This window comes from Dermacentor variabilis, chromosome 4, assembly GCF_050947875.1.
Source record: "Dermacentor variabilis isolate Ectoservices chromosome 4, ASM5094787v1, whole genome shotgun sequence".
NCBI classification, from domain to species: Eukaryota; Metazoa; Arthropoda; class Arachnida; order Ixodida; family Ixodidae; genus Dermacentor; species Dermacentor variabilis.
Genome location: NC_134571.1, coordinates 115260926 through 115287564, shown reverse-complemented (window position 1 = coordinate 115287564; position 26639 = coordinate 115260926). Strand labels below are relative to the sequence as shown.

Genomic DNA, 26639 nt, shown 5'->3' with positions numbered 1-26639 from the left:
TACTGTACACAACAGACGGGGAACACACGAGCAGAAAGTAATAAGCCACCGACCGAATTTCCTTCAATCCGTGAGTTCTGAAATATTTGGTTGCGCTGTCCTCCTTAAGTCTAGAAGGAAATATAAAAACCAAGCGTCTACTCTACACATAAGACGGATAACACATGAGCAGAAAGTTATAAGCTATACAGACTGAATTGCCTTAAATCCGTGATATCTGAAATATTTGACTGCGCTGTCCTGCTTAAGACTAGAAGCAAATATAAAACCTCATGTACGACCGGCTATCTCCCAATAGAGAGCATTCGGGATGTCGCCCTCGGGCAAGTCAGCAAATAGTCGACATAAGGCACTAGCCGGACCTCGTTTGCGTCATTTTATCCTGATATGAGGGGAAAAAAGGAAGAGACGTATAAGATGCTTATACGTTCTTGAGTCGACCACCTCCGAGGCACAGTATAACAAACCATAAACGAAACTTTGCAAGCAAGAACACTCGCTCGCAAGGAAGGAACGAACATGGAAGGCGCCGAAAACAACTCCTGGAGGAGTGTCGTTAAAGGTTGGGCTGCCGCCACTGGGAAGATCGATGAGCCCGCGCGGCCTTCGCGAACGGCCCGAAGGGTTTTCCTCGGGGGGTCAGCGACAGCGGAGGTGGCGCTGAGGGAAAGAGGTGGCGGTGGATTTAAGGAGAGTCCCGTTTGCGTGGGGGACAAGGGAGCCAGTGGTCGATTTAAAGGAAGGACCCGAGGAACAATAAAAGAAAAAAGAAAACGCGCCCTTCGTCCTGCGTGACGGTGAGCTCCTTTTCGGCATGTAGCTGCACCGCGGAACCTTCCCTCTACACTGTTTCGTTTTTTTTTCTTTTTTCATGCACATTCGTTACAGAAGCATCTCTTTTTTTTTGCTACATGGCTGAATTTTCTCAGGGATTCGTGTGTTCAGTTCCTTCACGGGTGGCCGCCTCCGTTCGGCACTGCTGAACCGGAAATGGAGCGTCGATCCATTAGAGTTCGAGCGTAATTGGAATTCGGAAGCACTTGCCCGCCGTCCCATGTGCAATGAATGAGGCCGGTTGGTATACGTCGATCCCCTTTCCCTTGCGACCCGAAAGTCCTCTTCCGAGCGAATCCAGTTTCTCATCTATCGATATTGACATTTCGAAGTGTTAAGTTCGATGACCGAAGGAGACCTACGGGACAGACATATTTACCTGTGCTACGTGAACGGCTAGAAAAACTTCTCTGTTGACAGTTACATCGATAAATAATGACGCAACGTTTTGTGTGCGCAGTCATAAACATTGCAATCCTGCCGCAAATGTTAAGATACACTGTACTGGAAAACCTAGTGCAACTACAAGTGAACGCATTGCTGAAAATGGTTTCCCTAAGTTGCGCGGCCTAATAATAGTCCTAAGCTCAGTGCTGGTATTATTCGGCTTCATCTACGAATTCTAGAACACGTGCATATAATTCGACTGGAAAGCTGGATAGTGGCGTTCAAGCGAATACAAATCTTGAGCATCGTTTTTGTACAACTTGACTTGGACTTACGAATGATTTCGTAGATTAGGCTTTCGAGCAAAACGGGTGTAAAGGTTAAGCAGTGAAGCTGCTTAGCGCAGTCATGGACATAGGGTCGTGCAGACTGTGTGACCATTGCCTGGCTGTTTTTTTTTTGTTTAGTGCAGTTTTCCCTACGAAGTAAGTCGGGTGCTGTACATCACAGCGATGTCGAATATATAAACTCTCGAAGCGCAATCGTGCTGTCGGTGGCGCCGCCGTGCGGTCACGATATCGATAGCACACGTACGGCACACGCATGCGCGTGAGAGGCAAAAAACTGGAGGACGCTTAAGCTTCGCTTTCAAGAGTGGAACCAAAGCCGGTGGAACGCGATAGCGGTATTGCACCCTGTTCGCACCGCCCACTCACTCGCTCGGCATGCTCTTGAGACACACAAAGACAAGCGGTGAGCGCCGAGCAACGGAGTTTTCGGCGCGGCAACGAAACGTGCGCCTGAGTAAGCGGAACGAACCAAATATCTCGGTGTCTCGGAGGGACAAACAATCTGCGCGAGCCAAACGACGTGATCGGCGCGGACAGCCGGGCCGCGACGCGCCATGAAGGTGGACACGATCATTAGCCGCGTTTACATGAACGCGACAACTGGCGCATCGCATCGCATCAACTTTCTAGCGCATCGCATCCATATAAACGGGCCTAATGCGCTAGGAAATCGCGTCACATTAATACGCCAGACAGAGCTCGATTGAGACGAGTAAGTAGACTTTCGCAATGCATGTAAACGCGATCGCATCGCATTAGGAATTCTGGGAAATTGAATGTGCTGCTGTATCTGCTGCGTTCGCCGAGCTGCAGCGTGGCGTGGCGCCGAACGCGTCTGAAAACGCTGCTTTACATTCTACGTCAGACGCTCGCCGAGCTGCGGCGCGGCGCCGGAAGCGTCTGATGCACTGCTCTGCCTTTCGATGTGCGACACCGCGCGCGCCACCATCGTACCAGGGGTGATGCGCTACATGTAAACGCTGGCGCATCGCATTACTCGTGATGCCCTACTGGCGCATTCTTTCGCATTCATGTAAACGCGGCTATGGGGCTGACGCCTCGATAGGAGCGTCCTCTATCTCGCTTGGGAAAACCACGCAGACGCATGACTCCTCGCCAGCAGCACGGCACAGATCGCAGGGGACGCTTTCCCACCAGACGCGCTACGGCGCAGCGATCACGCCAGAGGGGTCCCGCATAGGACGTTGCACCTAGTAATCGCGCTGTGAGCGGAAAGAGGAGCTCCGTCGCCTAAACACGAGGGTGCGAGTGACGCACGCTGGAAGTTGGAAGGGGAGAGAGCGAGAAAACTTATTAAACGCAAGTGTATTGGGGCATCCTCGCACGGGTCCCGCATGACCCCAATGCGCTAAAACGAGACGAAGGGGAGAAGCGGGTGAGTGGCGCGCCACCTGTCCGGGCAGCGCTGTACATTGCGAGGAGGGGGTCTTCTGTGTTTGCCGCAAGATGGCTCTGCGTGTGCGCAGAGCGCAGAAGAAATGTAGCGGAAACATACTTCGCTACTCGTGTAACTGCGACTTATGTAATTTACATGCTCATAATTACCGATATACACCGCTCTATAACTTTCTACGGCACGTTTCTAAGGCAAAACCGCATTCACTAGAGGCGCTTTTGTTGCGCTTTGAACCATCGAATGGATGGCTGAGTGGTAGCGTCTCACGCTAGGGAGACCCTGGTTCGACTCCCACCCAGCCCATCTTGCAAGTTGTTTTATTTATGAATTGCTTTCCGGGATTTTTCCCTCATGGCCAACGCCACCGACGCCGACGACACCAGCTTTTCTGCGACACGAGCTACTTAACGCTGACGCGTTAAAATCATGGAACTTCGCCGCGGAACTACGGGAGGCCTTCGTCCGCTCGGCAACGTTGACGCGTAGCGGCGTTAAGCTGGAACCGCATGGCGCGTTTTCCGCGAGCGAAAAACGCGAGGCGCGGCGAACGCCCGCGTTGCCGTCGACGCGCGAGCACCCGCACGAAAAAAGGGAGCGGCGCTTTCGCAACGCGTTTTGCGGGTTGCCAGACAACATAACTCGCAACGACTTGAATTGTCTCTGTTACCGCATATATACTATGCCCTTAAACTTACAAAACACTACAATAAAAATAATCTTAGTGTAATCAGACAGCGGTATTTTTGTCCGAAGTGTGTTTATCAAGCTTAATTTCAAGCAGCAAGATTGTGTGCGAAACTGCGACTATGTGCCTTCCGCATGCTGAGATGCCGCTGCTTGTTTACAACTTCAAATAGAAAATAGAGTGTCGGCCGCTTACTACTGAGCAGAAGAGGCGACTGCTACTATTAAGGGGGATGCTGAGGACATCTGCTACGCCATCTACGCTGAGGGTATCTGCTATAGCTCGCCAAGCCTGGTCACGTTTGATGTTCTTGTAATTGCGGTCGCGTATGTCCCACAGGACGCGACGCTTCTCCCCTTCAGTTATTAGGGCCTCGTTTAAGGTTGCTTTGTCTATTTTAGGTGAACACGATGCGCGAACCCACACAATGCGCGAACGAAATCACAGTGGCACGTGCTTTCTTTGACGCACGCGCCAGTTCTGCCGAGAGAAAAAAAAATTGCGCCAGAGATGTTTCGTCGAGATGCGCAGAGAGCAGGGCCATCTGGTGGCGAAACCAAAAACCAAAACTCTACACGACCAAAGGCCACGTGTCTTACCTGAACTCTGATTGGCGGACGCGCCGCGCGAAGCGCTGTTTTTTTTTTTTTCTAGTCCGAGCAGCAGCACGCGGCCAGGTCCCGCACACTCTCAAGTTCAACAAATGCCCACAGAGGGCGAAAAAATCGACCGCACGCTGCTACTAAGAAAACCAGCAGAGTAGAATCACTTCGAGGAAGATGATTGCTCATCTGCCTCGATAGCCTGGGTCTTTGCGCAAGCTACACTGAATGATTGATTGCAGAATATGGTTTTGCCGCCTCACTTGGTTGTGGTCGCCGTGTTACATTTCTCAGATGTGGGGGCCTGGTCAGTTGCATTGGTAAGCAGTCTCTCGCGGTAAGCATTTGCTCCTGCAGTCCGCACAGTGACATAGACTTCCAGTATACACGTACCGTAACTGGTGCTCCCGTTCGTTCTTTCCTGCTGCAGTCATGGGCAAATTGTACTTGTCGCCTACCTCGGCCATGATTTGCTCAGAACGGAGACCAGCATATGTGCTTACATGATTCGAAGTGTATGAAGTTGATAGCCGTATTGGTGGAAAGGCCCGCAAAAATGGCTGCCGAAGGTGATGCCCACGAAAGCGACTTGTCCATATTGAGACAAAATGGGACACCAAATGTGAGCTACACATTAGCGGTCCTCGACAGTAAAGAAACGTGCAGGTTGGAAAGGAGTTAACGCTAAAATGCCGGATAGTCCATTTCGCTGTGTTGGTTGCGGCAGCAGATGCCCGCGTCACCTGATTGCTTCGCAATGGAAGTTGCTCATCTTCAAGGGCAACTGTCAGTTCAAACAGGTGCGACGCTCTGGCCAATCTGTTTGTACTGCTGGTTGTCGCTCGTTACCAGACCACCACATGCGACGAAAGCAAGCATTATGCCTGTAAGTAGGCGGCTGAATGTATCCTAGGAGACCCGTGTATGTGAATGCTCACTGTTGCCATATGGTTCGTAGCCAATGTATATTGTATGCTCCATACACTATGCGGCGAATGATTGCCGTTTATTTTTGCTGTTATCTCACTTGGTTACATTCGCCGTATTATGCTTATCGGATGTGGGGGCCTGGTCAGTTGCATTGGAAAGCAGACTCTCGAAGTAAGCATTTGCTCCTGCAATGTGCACAGCGACATAGACTCCCGATTTACGCACCGTGATTCGTGCTCCCCGTTCAGCCTTTCCTGCTGCAGCCATGGGCAAATTGTGCCTGCGGCCTTTCTCAGTCGCGATTAAGCACGAACGAATACCAGCATACGTGCTTACATGGTCCGACGTGTTTGAAATTGATAGCCACATGGGTGGAAAGGCCCGCAAGAATGGCTGCCGAAGGTGATGCCCACGAAAGCGACTTCTCCATATTGAGACAAAGTGGGACACCAAATATGAGCCACACATTAGCAGCCCTCGACAGAAAAGAAACGCGCAGGTTGGAAAGGAGATAACACTAAAATTACGGGTAGTCCATGTCACTGTGTAGGCTGCAGCAGCAGATGCCTGCGTCACCCGATTGCTTCGCAATGCAAGTTGCTCATCTTTAATGGCGACTGTCGCTGCAAACAAGTGGGACAGACTGTCTAATCTATTTCTGCTGCTGGTTGTCGCTTGTTACTAGACCGCCATGTGCGACGACGATGGTGAGCCGTTTACGAGCTCGCGTCAAAGATTCCAGCGTATCTCGACATACAAATTTTATTTCTGCTATTGCACGAGAATGTACACTGCTTGTCTTCTGCCAATAAAGTCGCACGTTCTGTTCACTCACTTGTGGCTTGTTTGTATGGGCGTCGTCAGTAGAGGCTCTTTGGTCTCCTGGCAATTAGAACGCACTGGCTACGCGGCAGCCGAGGCATGCCGCATAGCCGGCGGGGCGAGTACGGCGCGTACGAGCGGATACAAGCAGATACAAGTGTACATTTGAGTGTACACGACCTGCGAAAAGCGGCCATATTGAATAATGCTCTAAAAAATGCGCATTTCCGCTTCCTGTTTCAGCAGCGCCATCTGGCGTTCACCTAGATAAGTTCCATGCGCTGCCGCTGCTTATTTTCGAACCACTGCGGAAGGTACAGTTTCCCTTCTCTAAAGCTGTTCTTTATTCTATGACGCGGCGGCGCGATTTCGTGACGGATCATGCTGGGCACGCGCCGAAATGACACGCGCGTCCCACCATCCGCGCGTCAATCGCGCCTGAAATCGCGCCATGTGGTTCCGCCTTTACAATAGAAGACCTCCAGAGACGCGCAGTTCGTTTGGCAACGGGAACGACGCAAGCCAAGAGGACGCTCCTTCACGATCTGCTTCGACTCGGTCGACTGAGCAGCGGAGCCAAGTAACAGCGTTGGAAGACTGGCATGAATGTTGGGTGCGCAAGCACTAGCGTTTCTGCTTAGATAGCTGTGTGCCTACATTGGTATCAGCGGAACGAACAGTAACCTTCAAGGTATGCAAGTTGACGACATTCTTTCGCTCTCATCTCCTGCACCATGGTCGTGTGACGCCTGCTACACCATCGTCGGTAGCCGTCATCGAGCCAGCCTTGCGATGCCCACTATCTTCCCGGACGCCTCTTTGTATGAAACTCTATGGCTTGTACTGCGTGGCAGTTTTCTCGCATCACGCCCCCGTCGCATCAACATATCAACCCCCTCACCTGTTTTCTTAGAACCGCGGTCTGACTGGTTTAGGCGCAGCGCTAAGACTAACGTATACTGCATTGAATGCTTTGCAGTTCCAAAGAAAGTGCCGAATTTTGCGTGCATATATAGCTGGTGCTTTCATGAATTAAGTCTAGCAGGAATCAATGGGAGCGACCGTAAATCAACCGATCGGCGCTCTATGGAGGATCGTATGCGGCTGCAATTTATCCCGTTTGTGAAGCCCATTCCCGCAGTTAACGTTACAAAGGAAAGAAGTGCGGTAGGTCTGCAGAAACGGCAGTTCTAATGTGGCAGTGATACGTGTCGCCTGAAGCCGGACGATGTTCAGGAAGTCTTACACATATTGCTGATAGTTTCGGCTTTAATACTGCGTTATAATTTTCAATCTCTTACATATGCACCTGTTTTTCTGATAACTGTGTCCTGAACCATAATTTCAAGACCGTGTGTCAAAACAATAAGCATATCCATGTTTCCTTCATCCCTTACTCTAAAATAGGTGCCGCATTTCTACAACTTCTCTTACGTAGGAGCTGTTCATTACTGGCCAATTCTCATCCGTCCAGTACTTTTAATAACGGTTCCCATGATCGTTGAAAGATCGCCGTTTGTCGCGAAGAGCAGCCACAGGTGATAGACCCGTAACTAAAGAATACAGGCCAATATATTAATTTTTATTCTCAAAATACTTCACACCCTATATAGCTCGACCCATTACCTATAATTCCGTAATAAGTAAAGACTCCGAAGTCTCCATGAAACAGACAATCACAAAGAAGACAAGAACAAGTGCTACGCTTTGTTTATTCACTTCATTTTATTTTCAATATACTTTTACAAAATTCTTTTTCGTCATGAGGCCAGAACATCTACACAAAGAGTCAGCTCGGCGCACCATCTTGGAGGCAATCGCTCATAACGGTTAATTTACATTTAGAAGATCATGTTCTACAGTCGGGCTGCTCCGGTGTGCGCTTTATCTTTCGGAATAGCAAAAAAAATAAATATAGAGATATCTTCTCCCCATGGCTATGAGATATAACTCGAGATACACTAGTTAAAAATGTAAAATTGTTCCTCGAGGGGAGGTCAAGTTTCACAATTCTAATCAACGTCCCCTCCATTGTTATCCTCCTGCTTCATGTCGCGGCATAATTACTTCTGCGGGCTCGAGCATACAGACGACGGATGTGCTTTGGGAAAAGTGGTTTCTGGTACAAAGGTTGTAATAGACATGAAACATCAAGTTTTGATTTATTTTCAACATCCAAGGGCAAATAAAAAAAATGTAATTAGGGGCAATTTTCACATGACATCTCAATTTCCACAAGTAAGAAATTCTCTACGTGTCACTTTTTCACGTACGGCCCCTGCACCGCAATGTACTTTTGATATTGTGCAATAAACTTCTGCACCCTGTCTGCTATAGAGGTGTCACAATGCCTCATCAGCACTGTTTGCTGGACTTCCTCATCTTAACTTGAGCCAATGACCCCGCAGGCCGAAGGTCAAGGTACCTGAGACGCGGTAATCTGATGACGCCTGATGAATGTTCTACGGAGGATGGGGGAACGAGAACAACCAATGGGGGTATGTCCACCGGATTGACGGCCTCCAACCACACACCGGCCAGCGTTATATACGGCACGATGTTCCTGGTTGGTGGCGCATCTATACACGTGGCCATCTTGTTTCACCATGCTCCACGGTATGTTGCCGTGATGGGTACTCCTGATTCCACGTGGTTCCAAGTATACAACTGCTGACCTCACATGTACTCAGTCTTCGTTTATTCCCATGACAGCACAAAACTGTGCTCAGGCTTTTATGTACTATTGTAGGTGAAACGACACTATGGAGCTTGACGTCGCTGTGATACGTGTTCGTTATCTTCTGACTGAATCTCAGTTGTCGCCGCGGTATATAATCTTTGGCGGCTCGCTTTGCAGAGACCTCGTTTTCCTTACATTTTCATCGCTGAGCCCATTTTCTCTTGAAAATAGTTAACCTAGAAAAGACTCTTCGCGTTACCATATATTTTCTGCGGGCTGTTTATTTCTCTGTCTCCACCCTAGGCCGGCATGGATGTGCTGGTCTGGATCCACGGTGGGTTTCTCCAGCTGGGTTCCGGCCACCAGCCCGGCCTGAGTCCTTCAGGGCGTTTGGCGAGAGGCACAAACGTCGTACTCGTCAGCTTCAACTACCGCCTCGGGCCGCTGGGGTTCCTCGCCCTGGCTGCGCTGGGGACCGAAGTCAACCACGGCCTCTGGGATGCCGCGTTGGCTCTCACCTGGGTCCGCGACAACATTCGTTCCCTCGGAGGGGACCCTGAGAAGGTGAACGTGTGCTCCCCTCAAGCTAGCACTTCCCTTGGTTGACCTTGTCTACTTGAGAACTGGTATGCGTTGCAGGATAACTTTGAATTACTTTGTAGCGTGTGAGATTAATTAAAGAAGCGCGTGTTTGGATTCGGGCCGCAGTCCTCAGATGAGGTAATATCGCATTAGAAAATATGTATGTATATTTTTATTCTTACCATTCTTAATGGGGAAAAAGAACGTTGTGAATACAAATAAAGGCTGGAGATGAAATATGCTCACGAGTCATGTAGATTCTACGTTTGATTGCATGGAGGGCGAATGCGCTCTGCTGCAAAATTTTATTATTAATCTGAACTCAACTACAAGGTTCCCACTTGCTGTTGTTGTGGCATATATTTGTTTCAAGAAGGAGTTTAGGAGAGAAACCTCTTACTTTTTCTTAAAGCTTTTTGTTCTCTAATATATTGCATTTTGACGCACCCAAAATAACTTTCAAGTGTCGATACTTCGCACTTCAGCTAACTTCGTATACGGCTTGAAATCCTTGGTATCCTTCAATAAAGTAAAACAGTCTATTTTGCTGTCTGTGAATTTGTCGTGTTAACGAACTGATAACTTTACATACGAAATGTTCAGTGAGACATCCTCACTTTGCGATCTTCTGTAGTTTTTATTTACATTATTTACTGACCGCAGGTGACGGTGGTGGGGACAGACGCGGGTGCCTCACTGGCGCTAGCTATTTTGGCAGCGGGGCCCCAGGCTGGCTGGGGCCGTCTCTTCCGAGCCGCCTGGCTTGATGGTCCCTCTTCAGTACTCAACAGAACCTACGCACAGGTAATGACCACTTCACTGCGCAGTGCCGCTGATGACGTAAATAAAGAAATAAAGCAATATGCCTGTTTGGTGTTCTCTGTAGTATACCATCATGATAGTGAGCGTTCAAGTATTTCAAGTGTCCTGTCTGAAAAGAAAATCAAAGAAAAATTTTCCTGTCAGAACGAAATGTCATCACTCTTGTCAGCAGAAGAAAAAGAAAGCTTCAGCATATTTTAAATTATTATTGTGGTAGAAGAGGTGGTACGCTTGTAGTGGACCAACAAGCGGATGATGTGGCCCTGAAATTTGACATTTATTAGACTTGGTTTCCCTGAAGCCACTTGAACTTGTTGTAGCTCCGCCAGTAAACTTTAACGTCACGCGAAGGAGCCAAGTTGGTCCCGAAAAACTTGATGCAAAAACCTTGCTTATTGTTTTAGTCGTTATTCAATATAATTTCAATCTACCGCTGACGATTACTGTATGAACTAGCCGCCTATGACGTACTTTTTTTTTCACCACTAACTTTCGTAGCCCATTCGGCCGTTGAAGGTATTCAAGTAAACACACAAAGAAATAAGTGTAGTTGCATAGAAACAATGTGTTGCTTCATTTTTTGTAAACGCATTCCCGTGCGTGATTTTAAAACTTGGCAATGGAAAATTTCGGAGCTTTAATTATGAGGTGAATTTCATGCCCGCCTAGAAATCACAGTATAACAGAAATTAATATCCTTCTAAATATTTACACTGTAGCATATAATTACATTGCATTGTAGCTGCGTGGTGGCGCTGAATAATTGTGCGTTTAGGAGAGATTCCTCGATCCGCCTCATTCCTTAGATACCTGCCCTGAAATAGTCTTACGTAGTAACGTTATTTACGAAGTAAGCCATTTTCGCGCAATGCAAGAAAGAAAGGCTTAATTCCAGTGTATGTGCCACCATTCAAGGAGTTAAATAATTATTGCTTGCAGAAAGGCGCTTGTTTGAAAATTTCCGCTAAAGAATGCATAATATACGGCTCAGCTTCCATTATAGATCATAAATGCCATGAAATAGATGTCAAGGAATGCAGCATAGCTTCGGTAATTACTAAATCACAAACTCTGATATTCACGCCAGAAATATTAACACCTGTACGTTAAACGAAGCAATAGCATAATTCATCTAGCCCGCTGTGGCAGTTCTTACTCGTTTTATGTGAAAAGCAATTCTTCGTATGGACTAGCCATCTAAGGAAGTTACAAATCTTTACAAACCTCCTACTGACTCCGAGTCATATGATTTGGTTTTGTTTAGTGTCGTATCCTGTTCGTTTTTCGATTACTGTGCTACAATGGGTCAGACATCGAAGGAAAAGTTGTCATCCACCTGAATATAGCACATAGTTACGGGTTTGCAGAAAGAAAGCAGTGGCTATTTGGCATGTGTACCTATGTGTCGCACTTCAACGACCCTCTTTCACGCCGACATGGGTGATCGGGGATGCGGAACTGTGTATGTGGCATAGGGTATGTACCGCTCTTCAGTGAACCTCGTTGACGCAAACTTCATGAAATACACCGATTGTCTAGAACTGTCATCCCCGCAGCTTGATTCTTAATTGAAGCTGCAGGTGTCATGGCACTTCTTCCGCCGTGATGGAACGTTACTGTGCCGCCTGTGATCAGGGTTTGCTTTTACGAAAGCTTACTAATTCCTTATTGGAATGTATTGCTCATCTATCTGTGAGTCATGCAACGGTGAGGAGACTATCGAACACGTGTAGTGCTTTAGTGATCATTGTGACGTTTAACGCTACGCTTTTCTGAGTGTGTTAAACACATTACATAATAGACCACTCTCAATGACAAAGATACTTGGACCATGGCCTCACGCACCGCAGGCTCACAAAGCACGTGGGCACTGGTGCAGCTTATGAAATCGACTGGCATTAATGACCAATTGTAGGCTTGATGGGATAGATAACCTACGTACTCGCATCGATAGTACCTTTCTTCCTCCGTCTCCGCTCTTTCAATTACATCCCTTAAACCCTCCTCATCACGCAGAGAAGCAAACAGGGAGCCCGTCTGATTGAGGTCCCTAACTTTTTAACGCGACGTACGTACGTTCTTTCCTGTCGTACGTAAGTATCGTACGTTCTTTCCTGTCATGCGCTCTATCTATGTCACGTGCTCACTTGCTAGATGAAGGCCTTAGTAAGCAGGTGGCTCGTCTGGAAGCAGCGAACTATCCGAAACATATCATTAACTCGGTTGCTGAAGGCCTGCATCGTCAAAGGAAACTAACTTCACGCATGAGCGATGAGCAGAGAGCGGATGACGAAAGAGAAAGGAAAGAAGGGACAAACGAAAAGTGGCGGTAATTCCCTACTTTCATAAGGTTTCCCACAACCTAAAAAACGTTGGGCAACGTTCTGGTGTAAACGTTGTGTTTACGGCACCTAACAAACTCTTGAGGTTGAGTGTGATGAGCTGTCCCATGAGGAAACGAAAGTCTAGTTGCGCTACCGCGCACAGAGATCCTTTTGTTACATGCACTCGCAATGTTGTGTATAAGATCCCACTCTCGTGTGGGAAGTACTACGTGGGCCAGACGGGCATATGTTTAAACGTGCGTCTGGCGGAGCATAGTAACAAAGTGGACAGCATCGCAATAGATGGGCATCTGGCTGCCCATTGTAGAAAATGTGACGCGAAGGCACCATGCTTCCCGCTATTAAAACAAACTGTTGTTGTTTATCGCCACAGGAATAAGATTACGAGGGAAATTGTGGAAGCAGCCGAGAGAGCCAGAGCAGGTGTCGAGTGCGGTAGCACGCCGTCTATATTTTTATCAAGGAAAGAGCTTGAATTTTTGGGCATAATAGTCACATGACTGTTTTTTCCTCCTTCCCTTCAGTGTGTACTATTGCAGTGTCGTCCCAGTGAGTATATATGTGCTCACCAGCTGCAATAAATCAATTGTTGAAAGTTAGCGCTCGTCCTGTGTTCTGCTTGTCCCTGTGTCAATTTTTTGCGCTATGTATCCCAGTCTGAACATAATGTATAACCCGATTCTTTATTTTTTTTTTTGGGGGGGGGGAGGCATCGAACTGCACAACCAATTTGTTTTAGCTTTTCTTCCTCCACGATGCGCTATAAGTCTTGAGTAAATCCCAAGTATTTCACCTGTATATTCCACATGCGCAATAACGTCTTGATTTCTAAATTCACCCAACGTTACTTACTCAACGCAGGTTGCCAAGCACAACAAGGCATTTTTCCAGCAGCGTTCAGGCTGCACAAATGCCACGTGCCTGCGAGCACTGAGCGGTCATGACGTCATCAAGGCCCATTTGGGTAAAGACGACCCATCTTTCAGGATCAGGGACCAGAACGACCTGCCCATTCAGGGGATATTTCCGGAGCAGTTTCTCGTCGTCGACGGTGAGCCAGTAGATACGATTCCTTTCGCTGACTTGTGCACTGCATTGCCTCAATTTATTCTGATCGGACGAGAACATGGCCACCGCGTCCGCCGCGCAACGTTTGCTAAACGACTCCACACTGCGATGATCCCTGATATATTTACTCCGTTCTCGCGGCAGTCATCTTTCAGCGTGTGCATTGCAAACACAACACGTATTGTGGCCAACGAGTCACGCCTTAGGTATATATGCGAATTTAGAGAAATACTAGCAGCGTAACTCGGGAACCCCTGCCTCACGCGTACGAAAGTGTAGCCACGGGATGAACAGGGGTTTGACTTTGTTCTATAAGGATTCGGGAGCGGCAACAACACAGCGGAAAGCTTCAATTTGTGCTTTTATTATGAACTGGTTTCGTTTAATAGCGGAGCTTATCCTTTCGTAAAGTACACCGCGCTTTTTATGGTTCAGAAAAAGCAGTTAAATTTACCCCAAATTTAGAAGTAGATTAGCTGACAGTGCAAGCGAAACTCGGTTTAATAAATATTTCTGGGAGCTTGGTGGCGAGATCTTATCTTAAGAGAGACCTTGCGCCACTTTCTTTAACAACGCTGTTGAGTGTATTGGCACCGAATCGCACGACCTTTTAAAAATGCTCCAGAAACAAGAAGTAATGACTTTGCATGGAAGCGTAGTAATTGGCAATCAAGGATTACCCTTGAACTTCCTCTGCGCTCCCACACATTTTTCCGCGCCATGAACGCCAAGTCTACGTAAGAGAGCGTCATTACCCGCGTGCTCCGTTCTTTATACGTCGCCGCGAAGTTGGGGCTTGTTTCTGTTTTATTGGTGTGCGGCGCGCAGTACTTTGTTTTCATGCTTGTACACTTGCTAAACTGGAACGTGCTCGAGTAGAACAAACACACGTGAAATACCTAACAAAGCAAACGGGAAACACGTGAAAAGCAAAAAAAAAAAAGAACGTTAGCACGAGGGCCGAATACCATTCAACGTAGGGGGTGCTCTTTTCAGTACCGCAACTCTTCCTACTAAGGGCTTCGTACGAAGTGCTTCTTTTTCCTTGCTTTCATTGTACTTCATGGTTCTTTTGCTTGTTTTTTTCACGAACGTGTTTATTCTACGTGACATGACTTTTGTTGCACTCGGCTGGTTTCTGCTGTGCACTGCTCTCGTTCGGTTTACAGTACGAAGTATGTGTCCGAGCATTGCCATAAGTCTGTGTCAACGAACTTGAGCGATTCAAGTTTACTGTTTTATTTTTGCGGCTATAAGTACACCCATTGTGAGAGAAAAAGTATAACTGCTTGATACGGCGGGTCAACGATACATTTATTTTTCTTCGTCATCAGGCACATTACTTACGAAGCCACCACTGGAAATGATCGACGGCAATTCCAAGTGTGACATTCCTATATTGATTGGTAAGAGCTCCTTGTTTGACGAACGTTGCCTTAAAGAGTAGAATATTGTAAACACGTTGTACTCGTAATGTGGTACTTAATTTACGATATGTTAAGACTCAAATATGTTGAGAATTAAAAAAGAACATACGTGTTCAAAGGGAGCACCATGTAATATACCGCAATTTACCTTTCTTTGCTAAATCAGAAAGTTGTACATACTGCATTAAGAGGGTGCTTAAGGTATTTGCTTTGGGTAAGCTAAGTTACATTTGTGTAGTAGTCGATAAGTACTCCATAATGATTGTGAAGTCTACAAAAGGAAAGCCGCACTACAGAACAAAGTCATTCTCGGTCATCGAAAGAAACGAATCGTCTCTATGAGATAATTTCAGCTTAAATATACTTCCTCCAATGCCGGCAGCTTTTCAATCTGCCATTGTTTTTGTTTATGTTTTTGTATTTGTAAAATTTTGACTTATATGTGTTTTCAGGGTCATCGTCTCAAGCAGTTGACATATGGCCGGGGCCAGACGACTTAAGCCACTGGTCTTGGAACCAGTACAAGAAATACGTTACTACGAGTCTCGACAGCTTTGGTTCGGGTATCACACAAATGGCGCTTCAGCTGTACAACATTACGAATGCTACAGGTAACTTCGACAAATGCCTTTTTTTTATGAAACTATATTTTCCTTCCACTTCTGCTTCTACTTCTCCACGTTGTGTGGTCCATCGCTTCAGCACAAGGTGGGCGCCTACAACACCCAATAGGCACAAAGCTACGAGCCGCCGACGCACCTACACTCTAGTCCTAACGAAAAAAGCTCTTGTCTCAAGATACGGCCACGAGACCGAGCGAAGCCACCACATGCGCTGTTGCAGCCGGAGTAAAACGCCCCTCTTCCCTCTCCGTCTGCCCCCTCCCCGGTGCTTCGCAACGCTAGGTTGTGTGCCATGGAAGAAGGCGCGTTTCCACTCCGCATCCATCCCTTTCGCGCGAGATTGAGCCGCGATCGTCGTCTACCCTCGCGGTAATTGCTATCGCAGTAATAAAGAACACGGAATGAGAGACGCAATTTCACGCAAAATTACGGTCGGCGAGGTGAGCCTTTAATCCAAACTTCTCCTTCCGCGAGCGAAGAGCAGCGCTTCCTCCGTTCGTGTCATTTACGGTCTTACTTAACCAAGAGGAAGGCCATAACCAGAAGAAGAAACACGGAATGGTTTTAGCGGAAGCGAAATTGTATCGCGTCATCACGGTGAGATGGAGAGCATTAGTTCGCTGTAATTACTGCCGCGCTTGGAAGAGGCGAGCGCCGAAGCTTATTCGCGGCAACAAAGGGCTGACGAATGCCCGAAATTCCGCGAGGAAGCGCACCCAGCGACGAACATAGCAGGGGCACTCGTCGTTCGGATTCGCAAAACAAGTTCCCCTTGATTGCGGGCGGACGGTCCAGAGAGCACATTACTCCTCCCCCCCCCCTCTCAACCCCTTCTATAATGCCTTCGGTTCAGAGCCTTTCATTCAGTGAGCGCGCTGCCCTGGCACTCAAGTGAGCGAACGAAGCGAGGGAAAGTTTTCCCACTTCTAATGCATTTTTTTTTCTGTTTTCAGCTGAGCGTGTGCTCGGCTCGCTGCTATCAGGATTTCTTTGGGGCTCGCAGGGCGTGGAAATTTTCTTTTCGAAACGTTTAAACATACAGAAGGGTGGCCGCGAGGTTTAAGCGCAGCAAAAGTAGCCGGCAGCTGATGAAAGTTGTCCGTGATGGTAGTGGGGAAAAGAAAAGAGTGCGAAAGAGAGTGCAAGAGAGAACAACGCAAGACGAGTAAATACGCTTTTCTGACATGTGGTGAAAGTATACTTCTACGATGAAAAAAATTCAGCGTGTTAATTCTCGAGCTGCAAATATAAGCAAATATAAACCAGTTGTTCATGAACGCCTGCTGCACTGTGTGCATTGCTGTGCATTCTTACTGGGCCACTGATATTTTTAGCCTCAACAGCGATGCAGATGCCCCCCCCTATTGGAAAAAAAAATAAAGGGGTGAAATAGAATGCGGATGCCTCCAAATGTGCCATATAAGAAATTGCCCCAAGTCTCTAATCACAATGATAACTATTGTTTTGTTAAGTCGCCTGGTACTCACGTATTAACCGCGAAGTAAGTCCACAACACAGAAGAACTTACGTGCGGAAACACTATGTTTGCTTCACTCAAAGCGACTTTATCAAAAATATGTACGATGAAGATACACCATGTACAAAGACGTATTTACCGATGCCGTTAACTACGCCAAATGTGAAGCATGCCCTCCTACGTGGAACTTTACTTTTATAAAATGTTTGCAGCAGCAACGGTTATTTGAACGCTGCCGCACTGCAATGAAATCTTTTAGAACATAGCAGACGAACACGAATTTCTTTAAATGTTTCCTTTATTTCTGTCTCCATTGTATTCACAAGCAAACCTTAGGGATTGATCCGTCCAAAGTGGCGTACTCGGCCGTGAACATGTCGTTTTCCGATGTTTTTTTTTATCTTCACTTATGTATTACAAGGCAAATATACCACATACACATCCGGTACCACTATTTCATCATATAGATTAATTAATGTTCTAGAAGGCAGCGTGTGATGAGGAAAGGCAGTCAAGTAGTTTGGGAGAACTGAGCGTTCGTAAAAGATAGCTTTTTACCGTAAGTACTATAGTAGGAAGATTCTGATCCAATGGCCAGTTAAAATATAATAGAGTCATCACGCGCGAATGGCAGATTTTTTTTTTTTTTTGAAACAAGACATATCGAGCTGATGAGTAGGAAAATAAGTTTTGTGGCGTCTACACTTTTTAGGGTATCTGTTAATGAAATTAAATGGAGACCTGAGTACACACGTACAAACATACATTTCTTTTTACCTGCTCAGGTTGACTCTGCATTAATGCGGAGTGACAAACGGAGACAAATAATGACTAGACCAGATTTAGTTAGGCTTAACGCAAATCTCCCAAGTCTGTTAGACACTGAATGGCTACAGTTAATGCATTACTTAGCGGCTCATTTGATTTCCTACTCTCACCACTATGTGCCAATCTTCATTCTATACAGAACACTCGATTCATGTCGCAACGTCTGCGGGAGTCAGCCCTTGTTTTATTTGGAGCGCATAATGTTGATTGGAAAGGAAGCGAAGTGCAGTACAGGACGGCGGAAAATTAGGTGGGGCGACGCAATATGGAAACTTGCAGTGGAAATTTGAAAGTGCAAGACAGGGGCAACTGGAGATTGCTAGGAGAGGCTTTCGTCCTTCAGTGGACATAAAATTAGGCTGCTGCTGCTGCTGCTGCTAATGACGATGATGGTGTTTGATGTGCATTCGCAGACTTGGGCATCACGCCAGAGCTGGTGTACACTACAATGGTGACAGACCTTCGAGTGGCCTGTCCACTGGCGAATATGGCCTCGAACTTGGCGACAGCGTTCCAGTCGCCCGTCTACCGATACGTATCTGAAATCCACCCGTCCAAGCCGGTAAGACATTTGTTCGTTCAGTTTGCCTAACTTTTATAGAAGGGAAAACCCGAAATGTACAAATATCGCTAAAGCGGCCCCACAAGGCGAATGAGGCGAGGTCGGATAAGCGTGAATAATGTCACAAACGCCTTTTTATATAAAAAAAAATACAATTTTTTGTAAGTAGTTGGCTGAGCAGCCCCTACAGCGCTAATCTCACGGGAATCCGCAGGGGTGCAAGAACTGGGCAATATATTTCTTTTTCTTCTGTTTTAAGTGGTCTCCTAGTGAGAGACTTAGGTAGAAACAACTGGGATACATCCCTTCGCTCGGTTTTGCCGCAATAAATATATAGGAAGATGGCGAAAATATGTCTTTAAACCGGCCTAGGTGGGAAGTTTAATATGACAGCAAATATCCCTCTACACATGGAGGTAATAATTCATCGGCTTCGACTGAAACTGACATGTAAAACAACTTTTTGTACAGCCTCGATTGTTTCAATAGTTCTGTTTCAGTGTGGCGAATCCGCTCTATGACAATATGTATATTTTGACAGACCTGCCGCCCATATGTGCACCGTATGTCTGCGTTCTTCTAGTTTTCTTTTGTGTGTGTTTCGCTTTGATTGTCGTAATGTATGCTCTTGTTTATGTAGTTTTCTTTTGTAGCTTTTAAGTAGGTATAAAGTAAGCGTTGCCGTAACATGATTATTCTGTACAATACTTTCTAGCCTTGGGTGCCAGCCGCCCTGTCAAGCCGCAGTACTTAGTCACTTTAATGCGGCTGCTCATTTCTTATCACCGAAGGAGAATAAACTGACTTGAGCTGCCTTGACTTGAATACTCTGCAACACTTCTCCTGAATTCGGCTGTGGACATGACATTCAGAATATTTACTACGTATTTCTTGAGTGTACATGGAACTCCGTAGGCGAACAGCATTAAGAAATAAACAATGGCTCCACAGGCACCCCTTTATTATAAGTTAGGTAATTCGATCATGGAGAACGAAAGATTGGCCGCAGAAGGCGAACGTCGTCACGAAATGCACTATACTTGATACGAGACTACATCAGTGTTCGTGGTGAGGCGATAAAGTTATGTATACAGTGGCGAATTTAGATTCTGTGTCTTCCTTTAGCGTAACTCAGTTTGAGTATGAAGGAAAAACGACAGACAGGTGACAGGATGAGCGCTATCCTGTCACCTGTACGAACGTTTTCTTTCATACACAAAGTAAAGGTGCTATAAGGTAAAGCTATTCCAGATTTTTCTATTCCAGTTCAGAAATCAGCTTTTCGCGATTGGTCAGAAAATTTTCTGGCCCCTCCCATTTCACCTGTCTGTCACGCGGCGTCACTAAAACCCTGAAAACGCTCCATCTGATATCATGTGCACATTCATTAAGCATGATTAGGTGGAATGAAATAAAAATAATTATTTCTGAGTCGACGTCTTTTTCAATATTAGCCGTTTTCTATTTGTCGAACGTTTTTGGGTTGCAAAACGTTCACAAAACCGCGAAAACTCACTGCTTCAAAACAATGTGTACGCTTTAAACACGCATTAATATGCCGAACAAAACTTTTTTTAAATAGCCCAGGAATGCCCCGTTCTGAAAGGAATTGAAGATGGCTGCCAGCCGATCGCCCTGGCCATGGTCACTCGGAGGCGCCGGGAAGAATGGGTATATTGGCGTATAATAAAGGTTTTGCTGTTCAGATAACGTTATCTAGCCCTTTCCCCATGTATGCAACATAGCCCTGCCAAGTCTTCTTTGCTGAGCATCGACTTCAGCGACACATTTAAGCCTCCGTAGCACGCCGCTTCGATTTTCGACCAACCACCACAAGCTCAGTAAGGGGAAGCGGGCCAATCGCTGACGCCGACACCGCCCTCCTTATCCGGTTATCTACTTTCACTGTACTGGCTCAGCTCAATAGAAACCCTTCCCACTTGAGCGGGCTCACTATAGGCAATGCTATTCGCTTTGAAAGGAAAAATGTGCCCTCCTGTAAATGAGGAGCGGATTTGATTGGGCTTTTCAAACAACGTTGCGGCTTACCGCCCGATGCTTGCGTCGGTGGTTACGTAAATTTGACGTCACTAGATTGGAATAAAAACCGACTGGAATAGTTCTTTATTATAGGGCCCTGAGTTTCGCTAAAGCAAGACAAGAATGTGATGCACCGCCTCGCCCATTCAGCCATACTTCTGGGCTTTATTAGATTCTGTAGTTTGGACGTAACTCGAAATCAGGGGTGCGCTTTCTCGTGCCTTCCGTTTTAGTCATTTACAGACTCCTTCACCAAAGGTCAAACACTGCAGTGCTAAAGTTGCGTTTGTGTAGCGGCGTGGACAACAGTTATATTTTGTTCAACCTTATGATTACGCAGCCCTATGTATATAGTCAAAATGTTTAGGTATTTCTCTTATCTGAAGCTCCTGTTTCCGTAGACCCTCTGACAACTTGAATCGTTGGTTTTAAGATTTTCTAAATACGCGTGTGCAATAAGGTACGTTGCACTCTCAATGTTTTCAGTATTGTATGTCTAATTGGGGTGATCTGTGGATTAGCCTTACTTGGGCCTTATCTCCTTAGAGAACCTTACGTGTTCCCTATCAATGCCTGTTTCTACGGAAATAGGCTTTCAGCCAAGGCGCCCTCACGGACCGCTTCAATCATATGACGCTAACAGATAATTAATCAAGGAAAGCATAAGATAAATGACTAGACTTTAATTTCAATGTCAAAATAGTAATTAAAGGAAAAGAAAGTCAGCTAAGAAACAACTGGCGGCAGGTGTGATGCGAATCCACGTCTTGGTGCGTCTTGATGCACGCGTATTTGCGAAACCACGCGTGCGATGCTTGCACCAATAGAGCTATCACTGCACCGTTTCCCCGTACACTTTCTTGAGGAACATACGTGTACGATGTATCTATTACCAGAAGCTTGGTGGTAGGAGAGGTGGTTTAACATACTTCATGAAAAGAAATGAACGCTACAAGGACGCGGACTTGGAAGTTAGCGCCTGTCCGTCGTACATGTTCTTCTCTTCGTCAGCATCATCATCAGCCTGGTTGCGCCCACTGCAGGGCAGAGGCCTCTCCCATACTTCTCCAACAACCTCGGTCATGTACTAATTGTGGCCGTGTCATCCCTGCAAATTTCTTAATCTCATTTCTTAACTTTATGCCGCCCCCTGATACGCTTCCCTTCCCTTGGAATCCAGAGCGTAACCTTAATGACCATCGGTTATCTTCCCTCCTCATTACATGTCCTGCCCATACCCAATTCTTTTTCTTGATTTCAACTAAGATGTCATTAACTCGCCTTTGTTCCCTCACCCTTCTCCTAGTCTTCTCTTAGTCCGCGTCATTGTAGCGCTCATTTCTTTTCTTCAAGATATATCTAGGCCTAGGATTATTAGCCCGCGCCACAAGTTATGGCCTTGGCGATGGAAGCAGCGCATCCTTGATGACGCAAGGCGTCATGACGTAAGAGAACTTTTAGGAAAAGCAACTGGCCAATAAACTCTCACATGATGTGTCTGAATGCATTAAAGCTTCAGGGTTCGAGATCCTTGCTGTGTATTGATAGACGCCAAGGTTAGATGTTGTGGAACTAGCTAAAACTCCCAGGTCCGGATCTAGTACGCCTATAATATTAAAGGAAGTGGATGAGGAAACAGCGCCGCGATGGCTCAGTCAGTAAGAGCTTCGAACGCGTTAGGCGAAGATGTGGTTTTCTACCCCACCATGCGGCCACTTCTTTTTTCGTAGACTTTCATTCTGCTTTACACATCAGTTGTACATTTGAGTTATAAACAAGTAATTCATCTTATGTTTTCTCTTATATCATTGTCTCTTGGCTTCTTATGATTCTGGCTTACGAAAATCATGTCTCTCTGTTCTCCTTTTTAACGGACAGCTTGTCGTTCATAGATATCTCGTGGTCAATTAGGGAACGTTTGACTCCTATCAGAAATCTGGCGAAGTGCACTTGCTTGTAATATAGGTGCGCGCATGCACAGCTGCATAGGCGCGCCGACTAAACGCAGTTTGTTTTTAGCCCATTGCTAGCTACATCTCCACAGTAGCCTAGCAAGTCTCTAAAACTGTTCCTAGCTGACAGTTTGGTTCCTTTGAAGTTATAGTAAATGCTACAAGAATTTCAATGTATTTGCCACCAGACCTGTCTTTTGCGCGAAGGACAGTGGGAGCACCTCAGAACAATAAGAGTGGCCTAGAGGACTAGCTTCAAAGGATTGCAACGCTGTTAAACCTGCAGTGATCACTCATATGAAGTAGTGCTAGGCAGTTATGAGTGTGGCGAGAGTGTCGCACTCTCTGAGGTTAGTAGAGTGATTTTCAATTGCATCTTTTTTCCTAACCTATCTTCAACTACAGGTGAAAATACTGGGCCATGAGGCTCCGTACAGTCTGCACCCGTGGACGCTCGTGGCATTCTTCGACCTCCAGGGTCACTTTCTGGAAGGAGGCGATGGCGGCGGCGGTCCTCAAGAAGAGCCAGATCTGGCTCTTCGCGATGCTGTCCAAGAGATGGCGCTGCGATTTGTGCGCTCGGGTGGCCGCTCAGTGCCCGTGGCGGACTGGATGAGGTACCCGAAGACGGTAGCCCTACTTCGGGGTGCCAATGCCACATGGGAGGTAGTGCCAACCACTTCGTATAAGAAGACCGAGTGCAAATTCTGGACCTCCGAGGGACTGACCCAGTACGCCTGGATCAGCTAAGCGCTCGTGCAGGGCACCGCACTATGTACACCGTCCTGAGATTCATTCATTAGTCGATCGGTCTGCTACATGACGCCGGTCATTTTCTGTGAAGGCTTGTGTGCTTGTTCCCTTTCCGAATGTCCTTGCGCTTTGGCGAATGACTTCATGACTTGTGGAAATACCACACGATACAGGGGGTAGAAGCCACGTCATGGCGATGAAACATGTCTGCATGATCTTTTGTTGCAGCGACAAAAAAATTCCATGCTGTTCGCAGAAGAGGCCACTCGTCGTGAGATGAACAATTTGTGGCATGTTAAGAAGTAAAGAATACCTTTCAATTTGCATAAACACCCCTTTTGGCTAGGCCTAGAAAAATGGCAGATCAGAGTTAACAACAGGGAGTATCAAAGGCAAGTGGCAAGCAATGTTGCATTTTATGGGTTTTGCTCTTTTACAGTTCTCACGCTGTTATAACAGCATTTTCTGAAGTAGCATCGCGTTAATTCCTACTCGTTCATAGTGATCAAGTGGATAAGCGAGGAAAAGCATTCATTACGGTGTCACGATTGCTTACGTGCCGAGAGCTACTTTCGTTGCCTTGGGCAAGGCAGCAGGTTCAGCGCCAAACGCCGAGAAAAACAGATGACATACGTGGGGGAACAGCTGGAAAAGCTGTTCAGTATAAAAATAGTTGTCAGTCATGCGGTTCTACAGGTGAATGCTATACAGAGCGAGTGCTACTTATGAATACCTGTAGGAATATGCGCTGTCTCGCCGACTTTTGTGCTGTACAGTGACTGAAAACAGAACGTAATCGTCAACGACTCGCAAAAACCAAAGCGAATGCGAAGCGCGTCTGTCCTGAAGCCGCGTCAACAATGCACCTATTTCGCGCAGTAGTGTTCTTTAGTATCTTGAGTCGATAACGTTTCTCATCTGGCAGTCACTTATTAAACAAATTGTCTCATAATAATCATGATCAGTTTCTAAGATAAGGAGTGATAAATTACACGCTCATTGCTCGTGTAGACAGACTGCCAGTCCACAGATATGTAAAAGAGAATACCACACGCATAATAAATTACGAGGTTTAGTGACTAGTTCAGTTCATCCGGAAAACTAGGGACAAAGAAATGGAAACTAATATAAAAAGATCTCATCGGAAAGTAACATTGCTGTCGTTCTATGACATGAAGCATCACTTTTATGGGCTGTTTCGTACATTAAAGGCGAGAAGAACGAATTGAAGAAACTGTAAAAGTGGGCGGCAAAGCTTAAGAAACTTCTTTACTTAGCCAATAAGAAAGAGAAACGTTATTGAGCAACAAAAGCCAAATCCTTGCGTTTCTTAATTCAATGTGTGTCTTCTCTGCTCTCCAATACTCGTATAATAGCGTGAATTCGCACACTTCTGACGCATTGTTTGGAGTTGGTTGGGAGTTCTTACGCAACCGACAAAGCCTACATGTTTCGTCGCCAAGGAAACTTATGTACAGTGCTTGTAAACGACACTTGTGTCTATGCATGGCCATTGTAAAAGAAATACATCACTTAACGTGCAGCCGATGACATGGACGCCTCAAGAACCCAGTGACACCTTCAGTGAGTGGTTGCGTTTGCGTGTGCGTGTGTGAAGACAGCGTGATTTGTGCCTTAGGCAGACTCTTCCTGGGAACTTTGCCGTTCGTGAACGCTTTTTGACGGCGTCAAGTACTGGTTCAACTTCTTGCGCCGCGTCTTGTGTGCTTCAGTCGAACGACCTGTTTCTCGTACTTTCATCGTGCTAACCGGGTGTGCTTCTTGCTGTGTTGTTGTGTGTGCGTTGTTATGTGTGGACATTTTTAGTGCACCGGTTCAGTGGTGTTTTTTCGTGATCTTTTTTTTTCATCTGTATGCTTGAATGAATCATACATAACCCGCCGTTCAAAGTTTATAGTTTATAGAGAAATCCTTGCTGCAATCTCTTTCATCCAAAGGCCTTTCTTAGCATCAAACTATTCAGACAACGCTTTCTCTAGCGAATCCAAGCTTCGCCAACTGTGACTAATGGCAATGGAGAATTATCAGACCATAGTGGAGTTCCTCTTCTACGTAAACCTCTTATGCTCTCAGGCGTTGCATGATTATAGAGCGAGGCGTTGTGCTTTTGATAATGAGATCATGTTTATAGAATTTCATTCATTCTTAGTTATAACTGCGTTCCAACGTTCTTCACTGTGCTAAACAATGGAAGGCAAACAAAAGAGCTACGCTCTAATCCCTGGAAGTTAGGGTTCTGATACGCGCATGGCACGTGTGCAAAAATGGTGTATACGGTGAGTGTGTATTTAGATAAATCAGTGATTTTGTTTCTGTTCTTTACACTGGGCAGTTGTTCGTTCATAAGGTAAGTTGCTATCAAGGTACAATACCTCATCACTTCTGCGTTGAGATTGAGCGCGCTTTCCACAATATACTCCGTTGAATGGGTATTTGCTCTTGTGTAATGACTGTCAAAAATATCGGAGAGGTGCTTTGTGAAGATGCAATATTGCAACATGCAATATTAGTATTATAAGAAAATTAGTGCATACGTGTGTCCCACTTATTCGAGTAGGACACATTGAGAATCCTCCATTTTGCCAAAATTTGTGCATTAGTGGGGCTTGCTACTAATGACGTAATAAAAACTCACAACCAGTATGGTGGTAAAAAGAAGTCGTGTCAACCGGCACACAATTTGAAGAGCATCAATGCAACTTGGAAATACTGCTTCAACGGGACATTTGTGGGAACCTTTGTTGCTGTGGTGTGGCTGCATAAGAAACAGGAGTGCGGATGTTGTACGTTGCTTTTCCGCCTACATCTGATTTTACTCGCTGAATTTGCGTGAATGCGAACTAAGGATATACATGAGAGTGGTGGAGAGATTGACGCGCTTAGTGATGGGCCAAACCGTACCGCCTGCTGGGATTATTTAGTTACCAAAAAATATTCAGGACTGCTTGCGCGTCAGTGGTCTTCTTGCCCAACTTAAAACACTCACTGAAATGGACGACAGTTCTTTTTAGCGGTTCCTACTTGTTTCAACAATTGTTCCCCGGCTGACAAATGTGTTGTCTGTATGTATGACTTTGAATAAATATCCCTTTGCTTATTTATAACTAGAACAATACTTTTAATCTTTCTCATGTGCATTGAGCTGGCCATTAACTGTTATTTCATATTCATTTGCCAACTCATTTAACGGGTTGGCATACGACTAATAGTTGGCAAGCTACTAATAACGCCTTAAAGTATGAATGAGCTGAATCACTCAATAAATTATGTTCATTCAGCTCTGAGCAGACAGGTCTAGTTAGTTGAAATCTTTTGCGTCAAATAAAACATGTACATGAAAATAGAGCAATGCAGAACATGTAAATGTCACAGAGGCATGTCGCGTTTTCTAAGCGACGTTGTACAGATTCGAACGGTGGCGTCGTGTACTTG

At 46.0% G+C, this 26639-nt stretch overlaps 1 protein-coding gene across 1 annotated transcript in view; it reads left to right on the top strand.

Moving 5' to 3' along the window:
- LOC142579651 (para-nitrobenzyl esterase-like) overlaps positions 1-26306 on the top strand; it is an 86781-nt gene extending 60475 nt beyond the window's left edge. Inside the window, exons 4-10 of the mRNA XM_075690062.1 lie at positions 9011-9271; positions 9953-10093; positions 13318-13507; positions 14859-14930; positions 15404-15562; positions 18293-18441; positions 22839-26306. Of these exons, the coding sequence (XP_075546177.1) occupies positions 9011-9271; positions 9953-10093; positions 13318-13507; positions 14859-14930; positions 15404-15562; positions 18293-18441; positions 22839-23183 (1317 nt within the window). The 3' untranslated portion in view covers positions 23184-26306. The remainder of the gene's footprint in view (positions 1-9010; positions 9272-9952; positions 10094-13317; positions 13508-14858; positions 14931-15403; positions 15563-18292; positions 18442-22838) is intronic.
- The last annotated feature ends 333 nt before the right edge of the window (positions 26307-26639 follow it).